Source organism: Amphibalanus amphitrite, unplaced genomic scaffold, assembly GCF_019059575.1.
Source record: "Amphibalanus amphitrite isolate SeventyFive unplaced genomic scaffold, NRLGWU_Aamphi_draft 000267F_arrow, whole genome shotgun sequence".
NCBI lineage: Eukaryota > Metazoa > Arthropoda > Thecostraca > Balanomorpha > Balanidae > Amphibalanus > Amphibalanus amphitrite.
Window position 1 is genome coordinate 127478 of NW_024881762.1, and position 25563 is coordinate 153040.

Genomic DNA, 25563 nt, shown 5'->3' on the forward strand with positions numbered 1-25563 from the left:
CCTGCGTCCCCAACAGCTGACGGGCGGTAGACAAGGGGCGCATTTGGGGGCGCATCTCAACAATAGCGTGTAGTGAGCAGTGGCGGTGGTATGTGCCATTTCGATTTCGGGTTTGGAAATGCAAACCAATACAGTTGTGTAACTTGGTCAAACCAGTGTGTTGTTATGTATGCTATGCAAAGTAAGCGATAACTTCAACGCGTCAATTTTGGCGGTTTTCTGCTACAGACACAGCCCAGGGACAAATAACTGGTGACGCCCCTGGCATGGAGCCGTCGAGTGGCGCGCTCAGGTAATCTGATCCCTGATCTGATCCCGTCTGCTGAAGACGCCGAGGACGTAATCGAAGACGGGCTGTCATTGGATTCAGCAACCCAGCAGCAACCGGTGTTCAGTAGCCGACAACCTGATGGCGTGTATAAAGTTCAGGTAGGTTCTGAGTTTTCATCGCAATTTAGTCGCTCTCTGATTACCGATTAGCATAAAATCGCAGACTGAAATATGGATGAGATGGGCTTTGGAAAGCATGCTTGTTATTTTGGTTCACTTGCTTGCCAATTTGGTGCATACGAGCCAGCTGTGCATGTGCAACTATATGTAGGTATAGATAAGATGGGCAGGTGCACTATGTTTTCATGTTTCCGTTACCTCGCATAAGCCATGTGTTTTCTCTGTCCGCTGATGTGTGACTCCCAATCACAATACGTTCATGCCGTGGCCCGTGTGTGTCGCCATTTTACGTCTCAGTTGGTGATAAGCCTTGTTTTCATGGCCCCGCATGGGCGCCTCCCCAAGACAGTGGACAGGTCCCGAACTTTATTACAAACGCCGCAGGTGCGGACGTGCGGCGGCACCTATTCACCTGCGCTGCGCCGTCTGTGCCCCTCCCCCAGCGATGGGGAGGGGAGGGGGCGTGCCCTCCACGGCGGGGGACCGCGGTCGACTCAGTTCTGTCGGCGCCGCGGTCCGACGTGCGACCCGCAGCGCCGCCCACATTTGCAACTGGATCAGGTCAACCGCGGGACAGCGCAGCCACAGGTCAGCCTCGATCAATTTAGCGTCACCCAATAATGCGTCACCCAATTACCTATCATCCAATAATTGAACGTCACCTATATGCTTGTCCCGATTCGTCATTTCGTAGAAATGGTCATGCAATTTATTGAAATGTACCCAATATTCAACTTAATTGATTAATTTCCTTCTGGTCATCTAACTAAGCGTCAGCGATCCTTATTCTATGGTCCCTTGCCTACCGGGGTCCGTTCCCTCATACCGCCCCATAGGCCATATCTCGCCCTGTTTGGTATCTCATTCGCGCTTTCCGTCCAAGCGAGCCGTCCCGTATCTCGTCCCGTTTCGCATGGGACCGTTTCAGTGACGCGTCCAGTGACACGTCCCAGTGAACCTTCCAGTGACCCGCCCCAGTGACCGTCCCAGTGAACCTTCCATTGACCCGTCCCAGTAACCGTGTCCCAGTGACCCTCCCAGTCATCTTTCTCAAGGGTCCACTTTATTATAGGAGGTTCCATTGATGATAGTCGAGCTATAAATTTGACAAACTTCTTAAAATTGAACAATTAATTTTAATGAAACTTAATTTTAACCCGCGCCCCGCTGGGCTATTCAGCCATACGCGCCCTGCTGGGGGGGGGGCAGATTCTGCCCCCCCCCCCCTGTCTAACTTCCGAGCCGATGGTCGTAGAAAGACGTGGAAAACGGCAATCGAAAGCTCTCAACAAGACGGATCTTAAGAGCCCAAATTTTTTTGCTCAAGTAGGTCAGAGGTCAGGTCAAGGTCAGGTCAAGGGTACAAAATGCAAGTTTCTACAGTATCGGCCGTGCGTCGTAGTTGCCGAAGAATGGACTAAGACTGATTGCCCAAAACGTGTTCTTAGACTACCAAGACAATATTCGTTGCATATAATGTCATTCAAAGGTCAAGGTCAAGGTCAGGTCAGGTCAGGTCAGGTCACCAAAAACAAAATATAGAAAAGGGCATGTGCGACACATGCCCTTTTCCATTCGTCCTCTATACCGGATCCGTGAGACTCTAGGGCAATGTACATGAGAATACTGTTTTTATTATGATAGTTTATTGTGCATGTTTTTTTTTCGTATTTTATCTTTTGACTTCACCTATCATAGGGATCATGCCTGTTGGTGATATTATGCAATACAAGAATACAAGAATACATGTTTTATGGGAGATTTTACTCATAGAATTCAATAAGCACACTCAATAAATGATACGGACCACCTCTGGATGAATTTCAGGCCGAGGTCAGGTCAAGGTCAGGTCAAGTGAGGTCAAATTTTGAAGTTGGTTGCTAAGGCCTAAAAGGGTGTCTATCTGATGCAGTTTTTAACGACGAATCGAATGGTGCTATTTTTGTTTCCGTACGAGGTCTAGAACTTCCAGAAAATCATTTTTCAAAATTTTGTGTGTCGTGACGTCATAAAATTTTTAATAACTCCCACATTTTTGAACCGATTCTTCTAAAAATTGATATGTAGGCGCACATTGATCAGTTCTCTGACATATGTTCCGGTTTTTGATACACTCAAAATTTTGGATTTTATACCTATTTTCCCAAAAAAGTCAGTTTTTTTGAAAAAAAATTGGGCCAAAATCCAAATTTTTCAAAAAAACGTGATGCCATTTGATAGACAACGTAGAATTACGTATAACCTTTTTTGTTACGTCTTGTTTCCTTTAAAAATGAAGATGTTAGCGGCGTTTGAAATTTTGCCGTTTTTGAGGCGAAAATGGCGAACATGACGTCACTGAAACGTCAATTTCTCAAATATTTTCCGACGGATTTCGCTCAAATTTGCAGGGAACGTGTCAAATTGATCTATGATAAGGTACTGAAAGTTTGACGTTGCTGGCGTAACGCGTTTAGAAGTTATTGGCGAAAAAACGGGAGGGGGGCAGATTCCCCCCCCCCCAGCGGGGCGCGGGTTAATGAGACTTTAATTAGGCGATATTTTCTGATCGAGTATTTAGTGATTTTAAAAGATGCCAGAACTTCTCTAAAATGAGAATGCAATAAATAAGTACGATTTCAATCGATTTAAGCAAATGAACCAACTCGTATAATATCTTCTAAGAAGTTGCTCTCAGAGGCTTTCGTAGGTAACCTTGTAGAGCGAGCTTGGCACAAGGAAAAGCCGATGTGGTACCCCAAAGAGTCTGTTAGCGGATTGGGGGGAGGGGTGGCAGGGGCCCGCGTGAAATCATCAAGCCACCCTCTCCTTCGCCGCAGTCGCTGTATGGTCAGGACTGAAATAACGGAATGAAAGCAATACGAGCACACACAAAATCAACTGATTGAAAATGTCGAATTATCTTTTAGCTGGGGAATGTACACGTTACTCTAAAGGAATCATTATACTTACACTATGCATCGGTGGAGTATGGATTTTAATTTAAGGTCTAAGTCAGGTCAGTGACCTTGACTGACCTTCGGTGACTCTATGTATCATGTTTCTACAGTCGGCTTCTGGAAGCCCGTAATTTGAATTTTTCACCTAGGCAAGAGTCCCAGAAGTTGCAATTTTGAATCACTGAGAGCTAGATAGGTCGCTGGTCAGGTCACACCTAATAACATCAACGTTTAACGTTAAAATGCCGAGTTCCTCAGTATGTACAACTCGTTTGTCCCTCTGCTTCGATTTCCTATGAAAATAAACGTTCCTTTATGATAAACGTGGCATCAGCGGTCTTTTTTTAAGGCTGGAACATGGTCTGCTCACTGAACATTGGATACTGAGTTCGTCACTACTCACTACAGCTGAATAGAAGCCGATGCATTCTCGGCATTTTGTTTATGTTGTTGATTTAATCTGTATAATGTGTAACGATTTTCCTCGTTATTTACATACCGCTCCCTGGTTTAGGATCCATAACTACTGTATTATGCCGAAGTCATTGCTTATAAATGGATTCTATACTTTTCAGCACTGGCACGGAAGATATAGCCATATAGTCTAGACCGTTCCATGGCATTGATAGGTATAGGTATACCTACTTATGCCTTCCCGAGTCCCAAGGGTCTATTGCTCTAGCCTATAATGGTCATTGGTCGCTGTTCTCTGATTTTTTGCCCGTCTGATCGTTTTAAAGGGACTATCCCACCTTTAACATGGGGTTTGAGTTGAGATAGCCAAGTTTGCGGCGAGGTTCAGAAACCACTATCTATCTAGGTTGCAACCCCCGCGGCCTCTTGGTGTTGAAGAAATTCGTTCCCTTCATTTGAATCTTCAACATGGAGCGACCGTTAGTGTGACGTCACCTCGTTTAGTCATTCTGATTTAACCCTCGCCGGACCTATTGGTTTTCTACATACGCGCCGGCCGAGGGGGGGGGGCGGGTACGACCCCCCCCCTCGCCGTTTCGCCCCTGGTGGAGCTAGCGCGTCGCGGAAAAAACGAGCGTGTGCGCCGTTACGAGACGCAGAGATTGGTACCCGATTTTAAGGTCCTAGGTCAACCGGTGACCTCTGAGGTCAGGTCAAGTGCCCCAAGGTACGGTTCAGTTTTTGGTGAATAACTTCGCAAAAAACGGCCGCAGAGCGCCGATTTTGGCAGCATCGTGTTCGTCTCGCTCAGGCGCGTCGAATGATTCACTTTTTGTCCGGGTCAGGTCAACTTGGGGTGTTGACCTCAGGTCAAGGTCAGGTCAGCACCCCCAGGTCACGAAGTTGGTCGAAAGAGGTCATGTCGCATATCATTCGATTCGGCAGGTCTTCCTGAGTCCATTGGTGGCTTTCCCGACTCGCTAGCTCAATTTGATCAAGAGTTATTGACGAAAAACTAATATGACCTTGATGACGTCATAAATGACGTCACGCAAGGTCAACATTGCAAAAGTGACGCATCTAACCTTGCAAGGAGTGCATAAAATCACGATTCTGTGTGCTTGAGATAGTTGGAGATCGTTCCCGGCGCCAGAATAGCAGTTTTCATTTTTCCCCATTGACTTATAATGGTGAGGTCACGAAAATGACCTGACCTCATATGACCTTTAGGAAAAATCCGAGATATACAAGTTGTGGGACTCATAATGGATACTAGATCCTGCAAGTTTCATTTCCCTGTGACATCTCCTCTGGAAGTGAGGGCGTTGCGAAGTTGCTACATCTGAAGACCGTGCAGAGGTTCACTTATGACGTCATAGGTCAGTGACCTGACCTGACCCAAAAATGCGGTTGGTGTCAAAAGATGCGGCTTGGATCAAAGGTCAGGTATGCCAAGTTTCAGCTCTCTATCGCCAGCGTGTTCGGAGCTATCGCGAAAAAACCCTATGGGGGGGCGGCACCCGCCCCCCCCCCCCTCGGCCGGCGAGGGTTAAATGGGTTTGTTCGTTGAAAAATCGCTTAAAACTTGGTCTGAACTTTGTTGTGGTGCCTACAGAGTAAAAAGAATCAGCTTTATGACAGTAAGGTGGCCTGGGGAAGGAGGTAATTTTGAGCTGTGACGTCACATATTTGAAAGTTTGTGTTTGGAATATGGGAAGCCTAAGATGTTTAATGAAAAATAAATGCCAGAACCGTGTTCCTGGTCATCCAATCTATAAAGTCGGGCACAATTTAACTGGTTTTACCAACATTTTAGAAGGTGGGATGGGATAGTCCCTTTAAAGGGACCCTCCCACCTTCAGAAAAGTTTATGAATTGGCATGAAAGTGATGTCGCTCGGTTCAGAAAGAGCGAAAACGAATATCTACCAAATTTCACCGAAAAATATTCACCGGTTTTCAAGATATTAGACTTTTACTTTTGTTTACTTTTTTGGGATCTCCGCTGTTTCTAGCGACTTTATTTTAGAAGTGCGGCGTTTGCGGCAGATGTTGCGCGCAAATAGCATATACCACCGCGTGCTACAAGACGTTTTAGTCAAACATTTAAAAATCGTTAGATATTTGTGCTGACGTCACACATTCAGAGGGGTATTCCTAAGCATTAGCCCCTCTGAATCAAAATGCTTCAATTTTGAAATTCAATATTTCCGATTTAAGGCATTTCTCGATGTTGTGAGTGCCGAAACCGGTAATTGTGAGCCAGGGACCCCATTTTGGCTATCTCAACTCAAATCAAATGTTAAGGTGGGAGGGTCCCTTTAAGCGCAAAACTAAATACGGCACGAGACGAGCAATAGAAATGAATATAAAGTCCAGAGGAAAATTCAAGAGTAAGATTGGCATTTTCACCTGGCCAGCAGTGAAGGTATTTAGGCGACCACGTGAACCTTTCTTAAAACACCGAAAGCGATTAGACAGCCTCAAATAATCGGACTAGGGGGATGAGATGATGCTCAATCCCAAGCCCGATTCAGTCATGGTTTTTATTTGTACCTATTTACAAATTACAGGCGATTTGTGTGACGGTGGTGTTGCATTTTGATGTCGCGTGTTGGTCGTATGTCGTTTCTTAAAATTCAAGGCAGCTTTTTAGAGAATCTTAAAAAGGTACAAGTGGTCACAAGTGGTTATATTCGATCCATAGTCTCATTTCAACTACATGTGAGATATCCTTTTTTATCAAAAAGACGGCAAGTGGGTGAATGTAGTTATTCTAACCTAAAGAGCAACACATTCATGGTAACTAAAAGTGGAGCGCATTTTCTCGTTCATTCATAGCGGTCGGCTCCCGTATAAAATATCATGAACATCATGTATTTTATTTAGCGGTGTAAACTAGTATGGCTCGCTATACTACGCTGCTGAATCTCTTCAAACATTTGGCTCGTGGCGCCAAGACCTCCTGTCTCGGCGCGACACAAGACCACGAGCTGCCTGGTTTGTGCCGCAGACAGACTGTGGCTACCAGGCGACGGTCTTTGCGCGCTCCTCCGACGGACGACGACCGGCTGTGACCTGGCAGTGAGCTCTGGCCATCTGCCGTGACCTGGCGGCCGGCCGAGCCATGCACCCGGACACGGGCTCGTACCGTCACCTCCCGGAGGACACTGACCGCTCCGTCAGCGCCGCGCCGCCGTCACCGGAGAAGGATGCCGACGCCGGCCGGCCGGATGACGCGTCCTCGCCCTCGGCCGACGGCGACCACCCGGCAGCGGAGGCCAAGTACGAGCCGCGCGGCCAGTGGAGCAACCAGCTGGACTTTATGCTCAGCATAGTTGGGTACGCCGTCGGACTGGGCAACATCTGGCGCTTCCCGTACCTGTGCTACAAGAACGGCGGAGGTGAGTGCTGCTGTTGTGAGGGAGATGGAGGGGTCTCGAACAGTCCACTATGGTTAATGCTGAGTGTTCTGTGATCTGTCAGGGACGTTTCTGGTGCCCTACTGTCTGACGCTACTCTTTGACCTATGACCTGTGACCGGTCGGGGGCGTTCCTAGTTCCCTGTACTGTCTGATGCTGCTTGGTCAGGGGCGTTCTTGGTGCCCTGTGCTGTCTGATGCTGCTCTGTGACCGGTCAGGGGCGTTCCTGGTGCCCTACTGTCTGATGCTGCTTACCTCTGGGCTGCCCCTGCTGTGTCTGGAGCTCACGGTTGGACAATACGCCAGCCTCGGACCCAGCAAACTCTTCGAGAACCTCTCGCCGCTGTTTGGAGGTAGGCGCTCAGAAAATAGGCCCTCTCCGGGCGGGCCAGGTTTTATTAGGCATAAGTTTACCATAGTTAGCGATTTTATAACGCTGGAGTAACAAAGCTTTTACCGTTTTGTTTTGGAGAAGGGTTATGTGTTTCCGAAACATTTGCAGCGTGTCTTGGAGCATCGTAAAGTGAAAACAATTGATTTACTAGCTGTACAGGCTGCAGCGTTGATTTTTGATGTAGGTCAAAACAGGGCTGCGGAGTCGGAGTCGGAGTCGGAGTCGGAGTCGGTCGGAGTCGACAGTTGTGACCGGAGTCGGAGTCGGAGTCGGAGTCGATTTTAGAAACCCGAGCCGGAGTCGGAGTCGGAGTCACCGAAAATCTGTCGACTCCGCAGCCCTGCTAGGTCTGCGGAGTCGGAGTCGGGAGTTGGAGTCGGTTGGAGTCGACAATTCTGCCCGGAGTCGGAGTCGGAGTCGGAGCTGGTTGTTGAAAGCCGGAGTCGGAGTCGGAGTCGGAGTCGCCGAAAATCCATCGACTCCGCAGCCCTGGGTCAAAAGTATGCCTTGGGCGATTTCCTCCGCCTTATGCAGAGCATAAGCGATGAGAAGCCATGGCATATGTTTCCATGGAAAGCGAAGCACCAGTACCTGGCTCCTGGTATTTATTTACACCGTGGTAGCGCCGGGTAACGTCGTGCGGTGAAAGACAGAGTCCCGTTGCTGCCCTACCAGTCCGCTGCCCCCTGCTTCAGGGGTTGGCTACGGCATGGTGCTGGTGACGTTCTTCATCGTGTGCTACTACAACCTCATCATGGCCTGGACCATCTTCTACACGGTGGCCTCGTTTCGCGCCACCCTCGGCTGGTCAAACTGCGCCAACGAGTGAGTGTCGACAGTTCAAGGGCGGTCACATCAAACGAACAATTAAATATTGTCTTTCGCGTAGCTGGCGGACTTCCAAGTAGTTGGTGCAAATATGCGGAAGATCCATAAAGATATGAGAAATGTGTCGAGTGATGTTTAACGTCGTAAGTGATAGTTACCTTGTATGTTGTTCATATGGCCCAATGGCCACCATTTTTCGATTGAGGTTCAGTAGAGCTGGCTGATTGTTGAGTCAGTCTTTGTGTTTTGTCAGATATCTGACAGTGACGCAGATCGTTGAGTCGCTGGCTGAGTAGGCTACTCCATCACGGATATCGTTGTCTCGTCTCAGTCAGCAGTCTCGACCGCTTGACTTGTACTTTTTTTTATAAATTTAGTCCGAACGTTTTGAATAGAAGGATTCACGAGGACAGAGCCCCCGCTAAGCGAAGCTTGTTGCGGTGACCTTGCCCTCTACCCTCAGATCGCGGAATTCCGGCTCTATGGCAGAATTTGGAGTTCAAAGTTTAACGTGCGCACAAAGTCGCGCACGGCCTGTCCCCTCACTGACTTAGCCTGCCTGGCTACGGCCTGCCACCAACCGCAACCATGCCGTTCAGGAGGCTCATAAACGTCAAGCGCCCGTCGCGCTTCGAACCCTGACTGTTATAACCGGGAAGTGTATTCCCGAAGTGTATCGGGAACGCGTGCTCTCACCACGCGGAGTCCAACGTTCTACTGACTGAGCTACGGGGCCGGCAGCTTGCCTGAACTACTTGCCTTCTGCTCTGATCTCGCCGTGCCTATCGCGGTGAACCACTGCTCCGGCTTACCCCGCCACCGCGCAGTTCAGTGTCCCAAAATTTGCCGATCTGGGTGAGAACTGACACCCAAAACGGCCGCAATTTTCCCCTCCGATGCGAAACATTTGGAGCCAATTTTCCACTCCTAAAACAGCCCTGAAACGTTACTTTTAATATAAATTAATTAGCAGGATTATCACTCCCAATTCACATTAAATATCTAAGTTTGTCCCACGCTCACCTGCCGAGAAACATACCTACAATTCTTGACGCATGTACAATTCATGAGTAAGCATGTTAATGTCGGGTTTTTCACACCTGAATTTTGCACTCTCTTCATCATTTTGGAGGTTGAATTTTCCACTCTGACACCCAGGACCAAAATAAATTTTGGGACACTGCCACCGCGCCGGCCGGCAGGTAAAATAGATGCTCTGTTCCGCCGTACCGCTGTCCCGGCTCACCCCGCCACCGGCCGGCAGGTACAACACCATCAACTGCTTCACGGTGGCCGAGGAGCAGGCGTGTCTGAACGCCAGCCAGCATACGGAGCTGTTCTGGAACCGCACCTGCTACCCGATCGACCGGTTCTGCGCCGAGCACGGCTTCCGACAGGTGAACGCCACACACTGCGCCAGCGCCGCCGAGCCGGCGCGGCCGCCGCTGCCGTTCGCAGAGATCGGCAGTCGCATCTCGGCCAGCGAGGACTACTTCACGTGAGTGACCACCAGCGCCCCTGCTGGCGAGAGCCTTCGCTGGGAGCGCTGGCCGCAGTATTGCATGTCGCACAGACCGGTTTGAATGGACGAGATCCTCAGACGGTTCTGCGCTTTGATGGTAGATTATGGCTCCTACGAATATGTACGAGTATGTATGCCACATTGCGTGTTTCATCACAGTGAACAGGGTTCGCTACAGTAAGGTCGTGCTGATCTGACCTAGTCAGGCCGGCCGGGTCGGGTCAGGTAAGTTCGAGGTGCGGACACTATCGGCGGCTCTAGATAGGTGGGAATGCGGTGCTATCGGTGACACACACTCTGTGTGCTGAGCCGTAGGCGGCCGATAAGATAGCCGGCGGACTGGCGGCGGCGGCCGTCGGCCGGCAGACCCGCCCCGCACCGTGCCCAGAGCGCCCGCTTCTGCCTTCCGTCGACTCCAGCCCGCCAGCAGCCATGTCGAGACACGAGCGCGAGCGAGGTGGCCTCGGCAACCTGATCAAGTACTCGTTCGGCTTTGTGAACCTGCTGATTTTCGTAGGCGGCGCGCTGCTGCTGGGGTTCGGCGCGGCGGCGCTGTCCGGTGACAACTCGGCCTTCAGCGACATCGTGTCAGCCAGCCTGTACACAGGCACCGCAGTGCTCATCATCGTGGCCGGCAGCTTCGTCGTCATCGTCAGCTTCTTCGGCTGCTGCGGCGCGTTCCGCGAGAGCCGCTGCATGCTGGCCACCTTCTTCTGTCTGGTGCTGCTACTGTTCGTGCTCACACTGTCGGCCGCCATCGCTAGCTTCGTGTTCGGCGGAGATAGCATCACCACTTCGCTGCGTGACGCCATGACCAAGTCGCTGGATAACTATAAGGACGGCGAGCCGGCGGCCGTGGCCGCCTGGGACACCGTCCAGCAGGACTTCCAGTGCTGCGGCGTCAACGGCTTCCAGGACTACCGCGACACCGAGATTCCCGACTCGTGCTTCGACAACATGGACCGGGACAACCCCGTCAACCTGCACATTAACGGCTGCTTTGACGAGACGCTGCGCTTCATCGAGGAGAACAGCGCGCTGCTGGGTGGCATCGCCATGGGCGCCTCCGTCTTCCTTCTGATGGCCATGGTGGCATCCTGCTTCCTGATGCGCACTGTCGAGTGAGCGGCTGCCGAGGGAGGGAGGACGCTGCACGGCGCTGTGCAAGTGGGGCAGAGACTGGAGTCACCTCCGCTGGGTGACACGCGCTGACCCCGGCGCGAGGATGTGCAGGCGGATGGTTTAAATGGTGAGACGGACTGCGGAGAGAGGCGTGCGGTGCCGAGTGGAGGCTGATTTGAATGCGTGGCTGAATGGAATGGTTGGACATTGCGGTGTTATTGGTGTACAAATGTCCCGCAGTGGTTTAGTGGGTGATGTGTTGGATGATTGGCGCTGACGGGGGGGGGGGGGGGGGGGCAGTTAGTTTCATACTGGAATGTGTTCCATAGATGGAACTGTGGAGCCAATGTGCGTGCTCCGAGAATGCTGCTCCTAGCCGTTAGAGTGTGAGTCTGGGTGGTGCCCCTGTGCTGTGTCCCGGCAGCTGTCCTGTACCGTCGATGAGCCCGTGTCCAGACTTGTGGACCTCAGGTCACGTCTAGTGTGACATCCGGCTGGTTGAGCGGAACGTCTGTGAGACTAGTCAGTAGTCACGTCAACGTCGGTGCGACCGACATAGCCAGGCTCCAGGTGAACCCAGCCCGGGCGATGTGTGACACTGACTAGTCGTCGTCCGTGCTTTGTTACGACTTTCATGTCGTGTCATATCAGTAAGCTATCACATCATCATAAATACACTTTACTGAGATAATATCGTGATCCATAACAAATGCATAGGTCGTATCGAGAACTTTACTTGTCGGAGACGACGATCTTTTCGAGATTTTAGTCAATGCAGCGAGATACACTGTGGACCGAATCAAACAATGCCATTTCGAATAGGTCGTCACATAGACCTCCGTACACCCCTGCAGAGGTCTATGTACAGAGGCCTATGGTCGTCAGTATAATATTTCTTCCTTTATGCGTAGGTACCTTTTAGAGGACCATCGTAGTATGAAGAGCAGCATATATGCATTGTGTGTACACATTGGCTAACTACTCGTACCTACATGCTTGTCTAGCCTTTTAGAGCGAAGATACCGACACTGCGCAATGCGCGCTCAATTAAGCCTTACTACGTCCGTAGGTGTAGCGTAGCATATGTGACTTTTAGGTGTGCCATAGCCTCATAGGCCATGGGTGTGCCGAAGGTCATGAGTGTGCTAAACGCCTGCGAACAGCTCCTGAGATTGGCGGAAATGTTAGAACCATTCATGAGAAAAAATAAATGCTACCGTCACCCATCTCTTATCTTTGGCTCCCGTTTTATTGCGACATGCGGCGTCGCAGCTTCACCCGGGCTGAGCACAAAGACTGTCGTTTGTCACGTGCCGGTGCTGTTGCGCAGCGCGGTTACTCAGCCTCTCTCGAGTCCGAAGGCGATCGCTGAAGTGCCGCGGCTATCTCAGCCCCAGCAGGCCGGTGTAAAGGTGCAGATAAAGGTGCACTCTAGCCTTGGGTGCAGATAGACGTCCCCGGCATTGCGGCAGATCGCGACAGCGTCCGATCTGTTCGGTCTTTATGAAGAGCTGCACCCAAAAGAAAAACCAAGCCGAGCACCGACGCGACCGCGGCTCTGCTCCCCGTTCAGCCCAACTGTTCCTTCATTTGTGAAGGCGGCTGAAATTATGTATACGTCTCGACTTTTTCCATCGTCTTTTGACAGGAAAAACATACCAAAGCCAGACACGATTTGAAAGGACCATTAGAGGTTCAAAGCACAAAGTATTTTCCGGTCGGTTTTTTTGGAGCTTGTTTGACAGTGAATCCGCCGGCTCTCTATTTTGTAGTATCATTTGGTCACATAATACAACATATAATCCGTTAACATTATGCGCTTCTCGACTTGATTACCTAGCCGTGTCGTTGCTCCCTTCCCTACTATCTCTGTATCGGCTGTCCGGGCAGGAACTATGTGCTGGGCCTGTTCGACCACTGGTGGGACGACTACGGCACCCTCAAGTGGGACCTGTGTCTGTGCCTGCTGGCCGCCTGGCTGATCGTCGGACTGTGCCTGATCCGCGGCGTCAAGTCGTCCGGCAAGGTGGTCTACTTCACGGCCGTCTTCCCCTATTTCGTGCTGGTCATCCTGCTGGTGCGCGGTCAGTGCGCCGACGGGGGGGGGGGGGTTGCGGTCCGGTCAGTGTATTAGAGAGGGAGGGGCTTCCAGTGCGCCGGAAGGGAGGGGGCGGTCCGGTCAGTGCGCCGGAGGCGGGAGGGGGACAGACCTGGTTGCTGGTCAGAGGTCAACGCCGGGGAGAAGGGGTGACGATTTGGAGGGCGCCCTACCCTGGCGACAGCGCATAAAGGACAGTGTTAGCCTTAACCCTCGCCCTGGCAGGGGGGGGGTCGATGCGACCCCCCCCCTAAGGTTTTTCGAAGATAGCGTAAAAACGGCGGCGCGCAGCGCCGCCAAATTTGGCACAGCCTATGGGGCAACCTTTTTACATATGACCTGAAAATTTCAGGTCCGGGTGACCTTGGGTCAGGTCACCAGGTCAGAAAAACCGGTACAAGGTCATGGTCAAATTTCAATTTTCTTTTTGCACCTGTCCAACTCACAGTTTTCGACTGATTTCTTTCAAACTTTCAGGATGTGCTAAGTTCACCGAGTTGTATAACATACATTCCGGCTTTTTTGAGGTCACTGACCTGAGGTCAGTTAGAGGTCATTACGTCGTAATGTTAAGCCTATGGGAAAATACTAAATTCGGAAAATACTGGAGATATCCGCTTCGTTCTATCACTTTTGTGCTTTGAAACCACGGTACTTAACAGCAGGTCACTTGGTGCTTCGTTGTTTGGTGTACTTATCCATGGGTCAGGTCAAATGAGGTCAACTGAGGTCAAATGACGTTTTTGCCAATAACTTGGCACATAATGACGCTAGAGCTTAAAAAATGGTACCATTGTGTTCCTGGTGATCAGCCGAATCGAATGATATGCGATATGATGCAGTTTGGTTAACTTGAACTTAATTTATTAATTTAAGTTTACTTAAAATTTAAGAAAAACTTTAAGTACACTTAAGCAAGCCAAAAAGTATATCATTCGACGCGCCTTGACGTGCTGAGTTCACTGATGCTTTTCTTTTTTCTCTATCTTTATTAGATCAAAAGTTATAAGCGAAAAACTTTTGGCATGTTTTTAGCGAAATTTTTACATTTATACCCCCCAAAACCCCCCTAAATATTGACCTAGAGCAACCAAATTTGCACAGGGGCGAGAACTCCAGGGGGCCCACCTACCTACCAAATTTGGTGTTTCTAGGTGCCATAGGAGCCAATCGCGAGGGGGGGGGTCGCATCGACCCCCCCCCCTGCCAGGCCGTGTTATGAAAAATGCCCTGCCAGGGCGAGGGTTAATGCTGAGAGACTGGATGATGTAATGCGTATTTACTTGCATTTATGGCGTGTTATCGCTGTTTTACATGTATGCCTTGTCTGCCCACTTGAACATTTAATCGGCTTACTTGCTTAGCTTTGCCCTTTTGCCATTGTTTTCTTAGTGATTGTGTTGTTGGCATCTGATGTCACTACCCCACTGCACATTGTGACGTCAGTTATTACCGCCGTGTGACGTCATTAGCCACCACAATTGTGACGTCACCCACCCTCCACCCGGCCACGCCGCAGGTGTGACCCTGGACGGCGCGTACGACGGCATCTCGTACTATATCACACCCAACACCACGCGGCTGGCCGACTCGCGCGTCTGGTCCGACGCCGCCACCCAGGTGTTCTACTCGTTCGGCCTCAGCTTCGGCGGGCCGATGACGCTGGCCAGTTACAACCGGTTCAACAACAACTGCATGAGGTCGGTCGCCGTGGTGTGGGGCGGGGTGTACCACAGGCTCACAGCGGACGGAGCCTGAGCTCACGACCAGACTGAGCCGTCTGCTGTGGCGTGCGGTCAGCGGGGGGCCCGTTGGTATGCTTATTCACCTCGGCAGTATTCCTTGTCTTGTCTGTGTGATTGATAAGTAATTTAATCAAACCTTCAAATGTTTGTCCGAGTTTCGAGTACAATTTTAACCCGCGCTGCCGATAGGCATTGGAAGGTTACAGCGATGTCATGTTTGCGTTGGGCTGGTCGGGCCGCTGCCTTTTCCGATAACATCGGCTCGGGCCCGTCAGTGCCGATACGGTATCTGAATTCTGGCCCGCCGGAGCTGCCCTGGGCTTGCCACCGACTATCTAATAATGGTGAAACCGGCGCCGGGCTTAGTAAGGGTACTGGCACATGTTTTTCGAGTGGAGCCAGTGCTTTATGCTCAATGAAAATATTGCAGTTCTTATTTCTATCGATTTTACCAGTCCATTCAGCATCGTTACTAACATGACCGATATACGCAATAGCATTGCTTGACGTGCTGCTTTAGCACAATTGAGGCCGTCTTATGCTGGTCGGTATAGCGTTATAGGGGTACTGCGACAGCTGACCGCTTACCGCACTCACACCTCTTCCTTCGCCCCTCACCACTCCCCTCTACCACTGTGACCGGAGCCGAAGGATCAGTCGCTCTTGGGGATATATCGTGTGTCTCTGTTATTTGATACCGCTCGGGACGGATCGTTCCCGCTATCGCCACGAGAAACGCCTCCTTAGTAATCCGAGAATGGGATGATCAGGCTTCTGTTTCGAATGTAAAAGAACACTTATAAACAGTGATTATTTAGCGTCATACGGCAGAGTGTGCTTTACTGTCTCGGCGAACATTGGTGGTACAAATGAAAGACGGTGGTTCGCACAAAATCACAGTAACAGCACTAATGCTGACAGTATTCTTGCTGTTTAGCAACTCAGTACATCTTGCCATCTATTTTCGGTCAGTCTCAGTTTTCACCTTTTGTGTGACCTTCCTAAATAAAGAGAATGCAAGATAACATGCGGCTCGTTTAGGTTTTTCCGTCTGTAAATAAGATAAGAGCAAGTAAAGATAGCGATGTCAAACATGAATGCATAGCAGTAATCCTATTATACCACATCTTTACTCAACAGTCTGCACAGCTCCCAGAGCCCTGGCTTCCGTCTCGGCAAGGGGACGTTCAGCGGCTCCCCCGTAACGTCTAACCCCGTCCCTCCCTCTGAGTTCTGGGACTTGGGTGTCCTCCGTCCGGCAGGGACGCCGTCCCCCCTCCCCCCGGCTCTCTCTCTCTCTCTCTCCTCTCTCTCTCTCTCTCTCTCTCTCTCTCTCTCTCTCTCTCTCTCTCTCTCTCTCGTCACGTCTTTGAGTGTTCTCTGAACGGCAGGGACGCCGCCCTGCGGCTCCCCCTTGCCCCCCCCCCCCTTGAGTTCCTCTCTCGTCACGTCTTTGAGTGTTCTCTGTCTGACAGGGACGCCATCCTGGTCGGTATCATCAACTGCGGCACCTCCGTGTTCGCCGGTTTCGTGGTGTTTGCCGTGCTCGGCTTCATGGCCAAAAGTCTCGGTGAGTATGCTGGAGCTGCCGACTTGCCGCACGTCTCTTTGCCGACATGACCTTCCGCACCTGTTTGTGTTTATGCATCCTGTAAGTCATCTCAGTTATGTGTCAGTGATGCGCACCAGTAACTGCTGATCCGAGTCCTGTCACAGCGTTCTTTGTCAGCACCCTGTAACTACTGCATACCTGACCTACCGCACCAGTTTCCTTGTGCTCGAACGCAGACGACTGGTCACGCCATGACTGTTTTGAATAAAACGTGCTCTGACGACAGCAGACTCACTCAGATCACAGATGTGTTTATTAACAAATCAGGTCTTGTTGAAAAATGCATTTGTATTATATTGTTAGGTCGCAATCATAGAAGCATAGATAGCAGACGCCGCCGCATAGAAGCACGGCGTTTCCTGTTTTGGTTGCCCAGATGTGATCGCTTCTCCCCGCCGGTCGTCGCACTCCTCTCCAGCGCTCTCTCTCCCCTCAGCTCTGTTTTGACGTGACATTCTCGGCGGTCGGGCGGGACTGGACCTCCCGGCGGCCCTTATTCGAGCCCCGGTCGGTCGGTCCGTGCCGCCGACGCCGCCCGGGTCCGTTCGTGTCGAGTCCCGACTAGTGATGTCAGTTGCAGATAACTTGGAAACTGATACCAAACCAAATACCAACTGAAAGCATGGGGAAATACCAAAAACCAACCAACTTGAGATATTTTAAAAAATACCATTTTATTGCCGAAGGCAGAGCAACTAATGCATTAGTGACTGGTGAGGCTTCATGGAAATCAGCAAACTAATACAAACGTTAGTTCTCGAATATTTACCATATACTAAATCGGGATCAATTTCATATTGTTATACCGAAAAACTGGTATCCGATTGGTATCACTTCCCCTCCCCACCCAAGGGAAGAGGGTCAGCAAGGCGGTGACCTCGGGGGTCCGATCTGACCTATCCCTCCCCCGCCCTCCCCTCCCCTCCCTTCTCCCCAGGGAAGGAGGTCAGTGAAGTTGTGACGTCGGGCGCCGGGCTGACTTTCATTGCCTACCCGGAGGCCGTAGTGCACATGCCCGTCTCGCCGATCTGGCCGTCCTCTTCTTCGTCATGATCATCACGCTGGGCCTGGATTCCCAGGTAGGAATCTCTGGACGGCTGGACTCCCAGGTAGGAATCTCCGGACGGCTGGACTCCCAGGTAGGAATCTCCGGACGGCTGGACTCCCAGGTAGGAATCTCCGGACGGATGAACTCTCAGGTAGGAGAGTCCCGCACGCCGCGGAGCGGAGCGGTGGGGCGGGACGGGCAGCTCCTGGGGTAGCTCTATGCCGCCGCCTGTTGCCGGTACCCGCCGCCTACCGCTGAAAGCCGCTCCCCGCTGCCCCTGTCGGCCCCCGTCGACAACCGATGCGGTGTCACGCTAGCCGCACCGCACCAGACTCTTCGTGCGTGAGCAGCCATGCGCTCATAGCACCGCGGGCCCCTGATATTTCCAGCGTCATTGTGAGTCGCCGAATATCAACCGTGTTTCCAAGCGACTTCTTTTTCTGAAATGTTCATGAGGTTTTGATGAAATGCCCTTACGTAACGTTTCAAAGCACAGCACGCTTTAGTCTTTTATGTATCCGCCTATAAGACCTACCTACATGGCCCCTGCATAGAGACATGTATGGTTCACTGAATCTTAACTGCCCTGCATTTACAATTCATGTGGGACGTGAGTGGAAGAGTTGACTCGCATAAGGCTTTCGATAACCGTTTCAGTTTGCCATGGTGAAAAGGTAATGTTCTGTTTCTGTTTGCCGTGGTAGATATTGGGATTGTGTTTCCTTTGCCCGTCTCAGATTGCGATGGTAGATAATTTTACGGCGATTGCTTCAGTTTGCTGAGGGTGAATGATTTAAGTTTTTACGGCGATTGTTTCAGTTTACGATGGTGGAAAGTTTAATTTACGGCGATTGTTTCAGTTTGCGATGGTGGAGACTCTGCTGACGGCCATCTACGATCAGTGGCCCAGTCTGCGGTGTAGGAAGGCCTCTGTGGTCGGCGTGTCGTCCGTGATCGGCTTCCTGCTCAGCATTAGGTGGGTGGGAGTGTGGAAGAGAGCGGACGGCAGGGAGAGGGAGGGATAGGGGACGGGGAGGGGGATGGATGGTACGGGAACTGACAGTCAGTAGTGGAAGTGGGCCGGCAGGGAGGTTCGACCGTTTGCAGTCGTTTTCAGGAAAGGGGAGTGTCATTATTCATCACCCATCACGGTGCGAAGGCTGACGGCGGCACGGAATGCGCCAGGAATCATTTTTAATATTTCTACTACGAGTATGCTATCGATCGCGCTCACTATATACCGTACTCTGGCATTCGTAATGCACTAACAAGCGTCTACAACGGCAGGTGAAGCCATGTGCTGGCCTTTGTTGTCGAGGGTGCAAGGCTAATATGTGTCAAACAAGCTAGTACTAGGTCGTTCAATAAGTAAGGTAAAATGTACCATAGTTCATTTATATCAGGAATTCAAGCAAAATCAAATATTCCATCTGAATCTTTGAACAATTTTCTACACAACCTTCGAAACTGTTTTTGGGAGTTTGGCTCATTGTCCGAACACGGTCGGTGTGAAAACATTGATGCAGCAGAGTTCCGTTCTAAAAATCCCCGGTTTGTCACGCGAGCCAAAATTCACCTCAAAATGAGTGAGTTGACCCTGATGACGCTATTGCCATTAGCAATGCTTGCTGGTGAACAGCTGGTACGATTTCAACAAGAACACAGCAGTGTAAGAGACAAAGTTCTAGAGCAGGGTAGACTTTTGCCCGCAGGCCTCTCTGGACTTGGCACAATCTGTAAAGTCGGGGAGCTGATTATGGAGACTCGAAGCATCTGTGTGACTTGCTTTCATTAACAGGGTGAAGTGTTATGTCGGAACAGTTCTAGGCATCATCAGATATGCTTGATATTTGCAAGGTCATCACGAGGCTAATAAAGCCAAAGAGCTCACTGAACAACAGAAGGACGCCCAGCGAGACATCAGTGTGGGATCGGCTTTGCTTTAGCAGTACAGGAAAGCTGAAGTACAGCCGTGACCTGGCGCCGTCCCTGTAGTGTATCGAGTACCTAGTGCATCGGGTGTCCGAGGCTCGGCATCGGGCCCCCGGTAATACGAGTGTGAGGCGGCCGCACCCTGCTCGGCTCCAGTCAGAGCCAGCAGTCGAGAGGCTCCGCCCGGCCGCACAGCACGACAGTGCCTTAGTGTTTTGCACCGCGAGTTTGTGAGAATACATCGGAATCCGGAGACGGCGGTGGACACTACAGTCCCACTTGAACCTGTTTGGATCACCGGAATCTTAACTGATCAGGCAATCGATAAAATAATCAAGACATGGCTTTGGAATAGCAATAAGGAGTTTTCCAAGCAGGATTTCAACGCCGGGTGGAGTGCTGGGATAAGCGCGTGCGCCTGAACGGTGATTGGATGTAGGTGCCAGTTCCGAAGGCTTGGGAGGCTGTCCGAAGAGACCTGCTAACAAATGCTTATAGCCAATTTGTAGACGATATTTCAATGAAGATATGTTGCTAGTTTTGTGTCGTTGCATCAAATGTGGACTGAAATACGTGTGATTTTACCTTACTTATTGAACAACCTAGTATGTGTTTAACAAATTAAAATGAGAGCAGCCTCATTTCGGCGGATGTAATCCCCTGGCCGTCCACCCCTGCCATGTCACAATCGGGTCACGTCACGCCCCTGTCTCAAGTAACGTAACCGTCGTGTGACGCTCTGTGTCCCGCCACGTCACAGCATGTGCGCCAACGGTGGCATCCACCTGTTCACACTGATGGACTGGTACTCTGGCTCGTGGTCGCTGCTGGTGCTGGCACTGCTGGAGGTCGTCATCGTGGCCTGGCTATTCGGCGCCGAGCGGATGCTGGATCTGATGCAGCAGAGGATGAACATCTGGATCCCGCGGCCGCTGCACGCCTACTGGCGCTTCACCTGGCGCTACCTGTCGCCGCTCTGTATCGTTGTGAGTGGGGCGTTATGGACGGGGATGCTGGGAGTCGGAGATCGCCATGCTGACGGCAGCTGTTCGTGGCGCGAGCCGGTACACGGTGTATGTAATTCGTTCGATTACTGGCGTTTGCGTTATGTCGAGTGTTCCGTCCCGACGACCGCGGTTTGCCGAATGCTTAGTGTTTCTTCCCGCCGTGTATCATTTGTTGATTATTCCCGCTCCACTGACCCAAAGTAACTTTACCAATACGCTGAACCGCCCCCTTATGATGATCATTGATCATTCCCTCCCCGCTCCAGCTGACCTGTACCCGCCCGGGACCCCCTCCCCGGCAGGCCATCCTGGTGTTCTCAGTGGTGCAGTACGTGCCGGCCTACTACGGCACGGGCGACACCCGGCGCGACTACCCTCCCTGGGTGAACGGCCTCGGCTGGATCATCTCCCTCGCGCCCATCCTGCTCGTCATCATTGTGGCCGTCTACCATCTGAGGACCAGTAAACAGGTGAGTGAGCTGTACCAGCCTTTGAGCAGTACACAGATGAGTCATACCAGCGTCTGAGCAGTACACAGGTGAGTCATACCAGCGTCTGAGTAGTATACAGGTGAGCCATACCAGCCTTTGAGCAGTACACAGGTGGTCTCCTTACCATCTGCGGGCCAGTAATGAACGAGTGGGCCGCTCATCAGTTGCGGAACAGTAGGTACAGGTGGGCCGTCTATCAGCTGCGAATAGTGAACAGGTGGCCCCTTTGTTTGTTTTGTTGGGTTAGGCCCTTTTGGTCTATCGAGACCATTTCATTGCCGGAAGGATGATAAGAAGTAGGGAGAGACATTGGTCTGGGTGGGCATTCTGGTGACTCGTCGGGTTGAGTCCGTCCAGAGGACAGGTAGCCCAGTCCCCCAAAACACTCACCGCACCCGGCTACGGGCCTGCTCCTAGCGCAGCTTCCCGCATGGGATAAAGTTACCCGTCCAGCCCGGAACAGGGGTTTGAGGCGAGGAGGAGAAGACTCTGACTGGCCTGAGGATGGAAACGACGGAACGGTAATGGCCGTCTACCGGGTGCGAACTAATAAAGAAAGTAACGTCTATTACTACGTCATACGGCTCACAAAGCTCGATCACAGATTCCATGGTCAGTGAGTAGCGATACGCTTTACAGGGTGTTTCATAATGAATGTCAATTTTAAACTGGAGAGTTCAAAAAGAAAAAAAAATGTGTCTAGCACGTGCAAACTTTCAAGCATTGTTGGAAATTGATGGACATTTTATATAAATAGCATTCAATGCCAAAGTTGTTGTCATTCCATTTTCAGAACGGGATATGTCGGGTTCACCTCGCGGCTCGCCGTGCTCAAATGATTAAAGGGACCCTCCCACCTTCAAAAAAGTTAATGAATTGGCACGAAAGTGATGTCGCTCGGTTCAGAAAGAGCGAAAACGAATATCTACCAAATTTCATCGAAAAATATTCACCGGTTTTCAAGATATTAGACTTTTACTTTCGTTTACTTTTTGGGATCTCCGCTGTTCCTAGCGACTTTATTTGAAAGTGCGGCATTTGTTGCGCGCAAAGCAGCATATACCACCGCGTGCTACCAAACGTTTTAGTAAAAGATTTAAAAATCGTTAGATCTCCGCTGACGTCACAAATTCTAAGGGGGCATACCAATGCACTAGCCCCTTAGAATCCGAAAACTGCAAGTTTGAAATTCCATATCTCCGAATTAAAGCATTTGTCGATGTTGTGAGTGCCCAAACCGGTATTTGCAGGCCATGGCCACCAATTTGGCTATCTCAACTCAAAACTAATGTTAAGGTGGGAGTGTCCCTTTAATACGCCATTTTCGAAAGAACAGAAGGCGTGGATAGTGTTACAGCTCGGAAGCCTCAAGAACATCTCCAAATTTATGAGAAAGTTTCGGCTTCACCTTAGAGTTAACCCTTCGCTTTAGGGTTCGCTTTAGACTTAGAGCAAGACTTCGTTGACTCCCCCATGGACTGCGAAGAAGTGCTCCGAGCCGTGCGCCATATCCGTGGACGGGCCCGATAGTGCATTAATCTTCACGGGGCTGTCGTGGAACCGTTTGTCTAGATAGAGAAAAGTGAACAGACAAAAATCAAATGTCCAAGTCTTCTGGTGTATGTGAATCTGAAAATTATGCAAATATATTGTTTTATATGACTAATATGGCAAATTTAAAATTGACATTCTTTATGAAACACCCTGTAGCTTTGCCCACATGGCATTAGATGCGACGCTGCTGCAGGTTTGTATGTTATAGTGATAGTGGTTGGTGAGGTGATTTAAAAGTTCACAAGTGCTTTAGTTTGAAGTGAAATACAAAAGTAATGTTTTTGTATGTCAATGTTGCTTGAATTCTGACTGATCCTGCTGGATTTGCGACTGTGAGTAGCTCGGACAGCGCTCCAACAGGAGTGTTTAAAGACTCTTTATAAAGACTCCTGTACACATTGTAAAAAATGTGTAGTTGCATTTTAAGCTCTTCTCCCTCACAACGGCTGTGCCGATTTTGCACTATCTCTATGGTTTGCGATACAGCCGCTGTCGATGGATTGGACCGTTGGCGGCGTGTGTGAGCAGGACGGGCCCGATAAGGTCTGCGTCAGTCCGGCTGCGGCCGATAGTCACTGCCTATCGCCCGGCTATCGGCCAGCCGGCCGGGGCGCCAGCAACGGAGAAGTGTCAGTCCGGGGGGGGGGGGGGGAGCGGTGCTGTTTCGAAGTAACGGCCGGGAGGGGGTGGGTGGTATATATCGCCTACAATGAGCTGGGCCTTTTAGCCGACCCCTGAAAGTGAACGGGCTACAGAACTGACGCTAGTGTCGAGTGCCGACCCCGAGCCCCCAGGCTGCAGGCCGTCAGAGACCGAAGGACGCGACAGCTAAATATCACATGATATGGTGGTGTTGACTCAAGGCTGATTCGCCGCGGGTACTGCATACTCGATAGCTTCCCTTTAACTGGGTTACGTATGTATTTGAACGGTAAGCCGTGGTTGTGTGTATTTAGTAAATATGTAATTTGCTCTTGAGTTATAAAGCAGACAGGTGACGTACTAATGCATATCTCTTGACAGACTGCATGGCAGCCGTCGAGCGATTGTACGTACAGTCCACATCAGGAGTAATGTGGGGTTTCAGTCATGGGTATGTTCTGCTTCTGAAGCTTAGGAACGATTAACCAGACTACAATGAAACTTTGAATGTAGCTTATATGTATCGTCACCCTTGCAGCTGCAACTTTAGCTATTGACATCTTCTTTTCGATCACTCCGCATTAAACAATCGCCAGTCAAAGCCAACCGTTGAGATTGGTAAAACCCTACATTACTTTAGCGGTGGGCTGTACCTGTCGCCTGCTCAGCGTATAACCCGCAAACAGCAGCGAGCGTAACTGCTAACGACATTTCTGCGTACAAACGCCAGCAGCGGCGATGCATAAATTTTAACATTTTGATTAGGACCTACCGACGCTGATAGCGGCGCTGTACCAACGCATATCGACGTACGGCCTACTCGGGAATACGTGTTGAAACTGCAGCAATCTGTAGTGCTAACTAGGGTGCAATTTAATTGTTCATGAGGAGCTGTGTAACTCATTCAAGATTGTAATAATTGAATGAGGACTTTACTCCACAAGAAATCGTTCGGGTCGGAGCTTTCGAATTGTATTACAAAGCTTCGTCAGCGTATCGTAATCGGGTTCGGGGGTATCGGTCGGGGGTATTTTGCGACCGATACCCCCGAACCCGATTACGATACGCTGACGAAGCTTTGTAATACAATTCGAAAGCTCCGACCCGAACGATTTCTTGTGGAGTAAAGTCCTCATTCAATTATTACATTATCCAACTCCACATCATGTCATTCAAGATTTGTAATGACTGTACTTGACTGCTTGTACCTGCGCCTGTGCGCATGCCGGTGAGTGCCTGCGACAGTATTAATATGCATGTAAGAACGTCTTTGAACAGACGACAGGTCTTGTGTTTGTGAGAGGTCTGACTAACTGACGGGACCTCCGTGGCTCCGAGCGTGTGTGGCTGCCTCTGACTGAGCTATGTGCCGGAGCTCTGAGTGAATGTTGATATGTCCGACTGAGCGAATGTGACTGTCTCTGACGGGGTGTGTGTGGAGTGGCTGTGCCTGTCTTAGTACCCGTGACTGAGTGTGTGTCTGTGTGTGTCGCCTGCAGGGCTGGCGGGAGCTGCTGGAGGCCACTGACGGCTGGTGCCCGGCCTCTGAGCGGCCCTCCTCCGCCCCCGCCCCCGCCCCCGCCCGGAGCGGACGGTCGGCGGCGGTTCACCCCGCCCTGCCCGCCGTGGAAACCAGCTCCACCGACGGCAACGGCGGGCTGGCCAACGCGGCCTTCGAGCTCGGCGAGACGGGAAAGGCGTCCGAGAAACATTCCAACGGCGCCTCCCCGTCGGCGTTCTGAGCCCCCCCCCCCCCCCCCCACCCACCCCACCTCAGCAAACATACGCCACTTTTCAGTCTGTAACGGGACATCAGGAACTCCGTCCATGAGATGACCGGTTGTGCAACAGCGTAGTTGAAATTTATCGCCTGGCGGCGTTTCAGCTGCGTTCGAAGGGGAAGGGGGCACTCTGAAACTGGTGTTTTATAGGTCTGTCGAATTGCTCGCGTGTCTTAGTTGGGAGTTGGGACAGCGGTGGTTGTGAATTGTGTCATGCAGCTGGGCTACGTCACCTATGCAGTTTCGGCTCTGCCTGCGGGTGATCACGAAACGCAGCAAGCAGTCCTGTGGTGTACCTATATCAGTACGACAGTATGCATTATTACACGTTGTGAAGTGAGTGTTAACAGTGGCGGTGAATTATTTATATTTTGGACAGCCGATAATATTGGCTCCCCTTTATTACGGTGTATAACTGTGTCTACTAACTCGTGTAGCGATGTGTCGCCCGTAACGCAATACACATTAATGTCTCCTGCGGCTGGGATGTTTGAAATGCGTCAACGAGTTGTCGTTTCCGCCCAAATCCATCTCACTGACACAGGTCGGGGAGATTGGTCCG

The 25563-nt window shown here is 50.8% G+C and overlaps 3 protein-coding genes across 6 annotated transcripts; all 3 read left to right on the forward strand.

Annotated features, from left to right (window-relative positions):
- Positions 1-35: 35 nt before the first annotated feature.
- LOC122386909 (sodium- and chloride-dependent glycine transporter 1-like) lies at positions 36-25481 on the forward strand. 4 transcript variants are annotated; one of them, XM_043376636.1, is made up of 15 exons: positions 36-88; positions 229-429; positions 894-1038; positions 6816-7206; positions 7444-7578; positions 8315-8444; positions 9712-9945; positions 12982-13175; positions 14709-14889; positions 16410-16504; positions 17484-17625; positions 18455-18570; positions 20287-20512; positions 20836-21003; positions 24720-25481. In XM_043376636.1, exons 4-11 carry the CDS (start codon positions 6930-6932, stop codon positions 17597-17599), a joined length of 1362 nt encoding a protein of 453 aa, XP_043232571.1. In that variant the 5' UTR covers positions 36-88; positions 229-429; positions 894-1038; positions 6816-6929; the 3' UTR covers positions 17600-17625; positions 18455-18570; positions 20287-20512; positions 20836-21003; positions 24720-25481. The 4 variants fall into 4 exon arrangements, with proteins under 4 accessions (XP_043232571.1, XP_043232569.1, XP_043232570.1 ...); XM_043376635.1 differs by having other exon boundaries at positions 46-88; positions 835-1038; XM_043376634.1 differs by having other exon boundaries at positions 39-429; positions 835-1038.
- On the forward strand, positions 10319-12317 carry LOC122386910 (tetraspanin-18-like). Its single transcript, XM_043376638.1, has one exon. It carries the CDS (start codon positions 10402-10404, stop codon positions 11092-11094), a length of 693 nt encoding a protein of 230 aa, XP_043232573.1. The 5' UTR covers positions 10319-10401; the 3' UTR covers positions 11095-12317.
- Positions 20288-24962, forward strand: LOC122386941 (sodium-dependent dopamine transporter-like). Its single transcript, XM_043376691.1, has 4 exons — positions 20288-20512; positions 20836-21003; positions 24720-24754; positions 24809-24962. Exons 1-4 carry the CDS (start codon positions 20288-20290, stop codon positions 24960-24962), a joined length of 582 nt encoding a protein of 193 aa, XP_043232626.1.
- Positions 25482-25563: the final 82 nt, after the last annotated feature.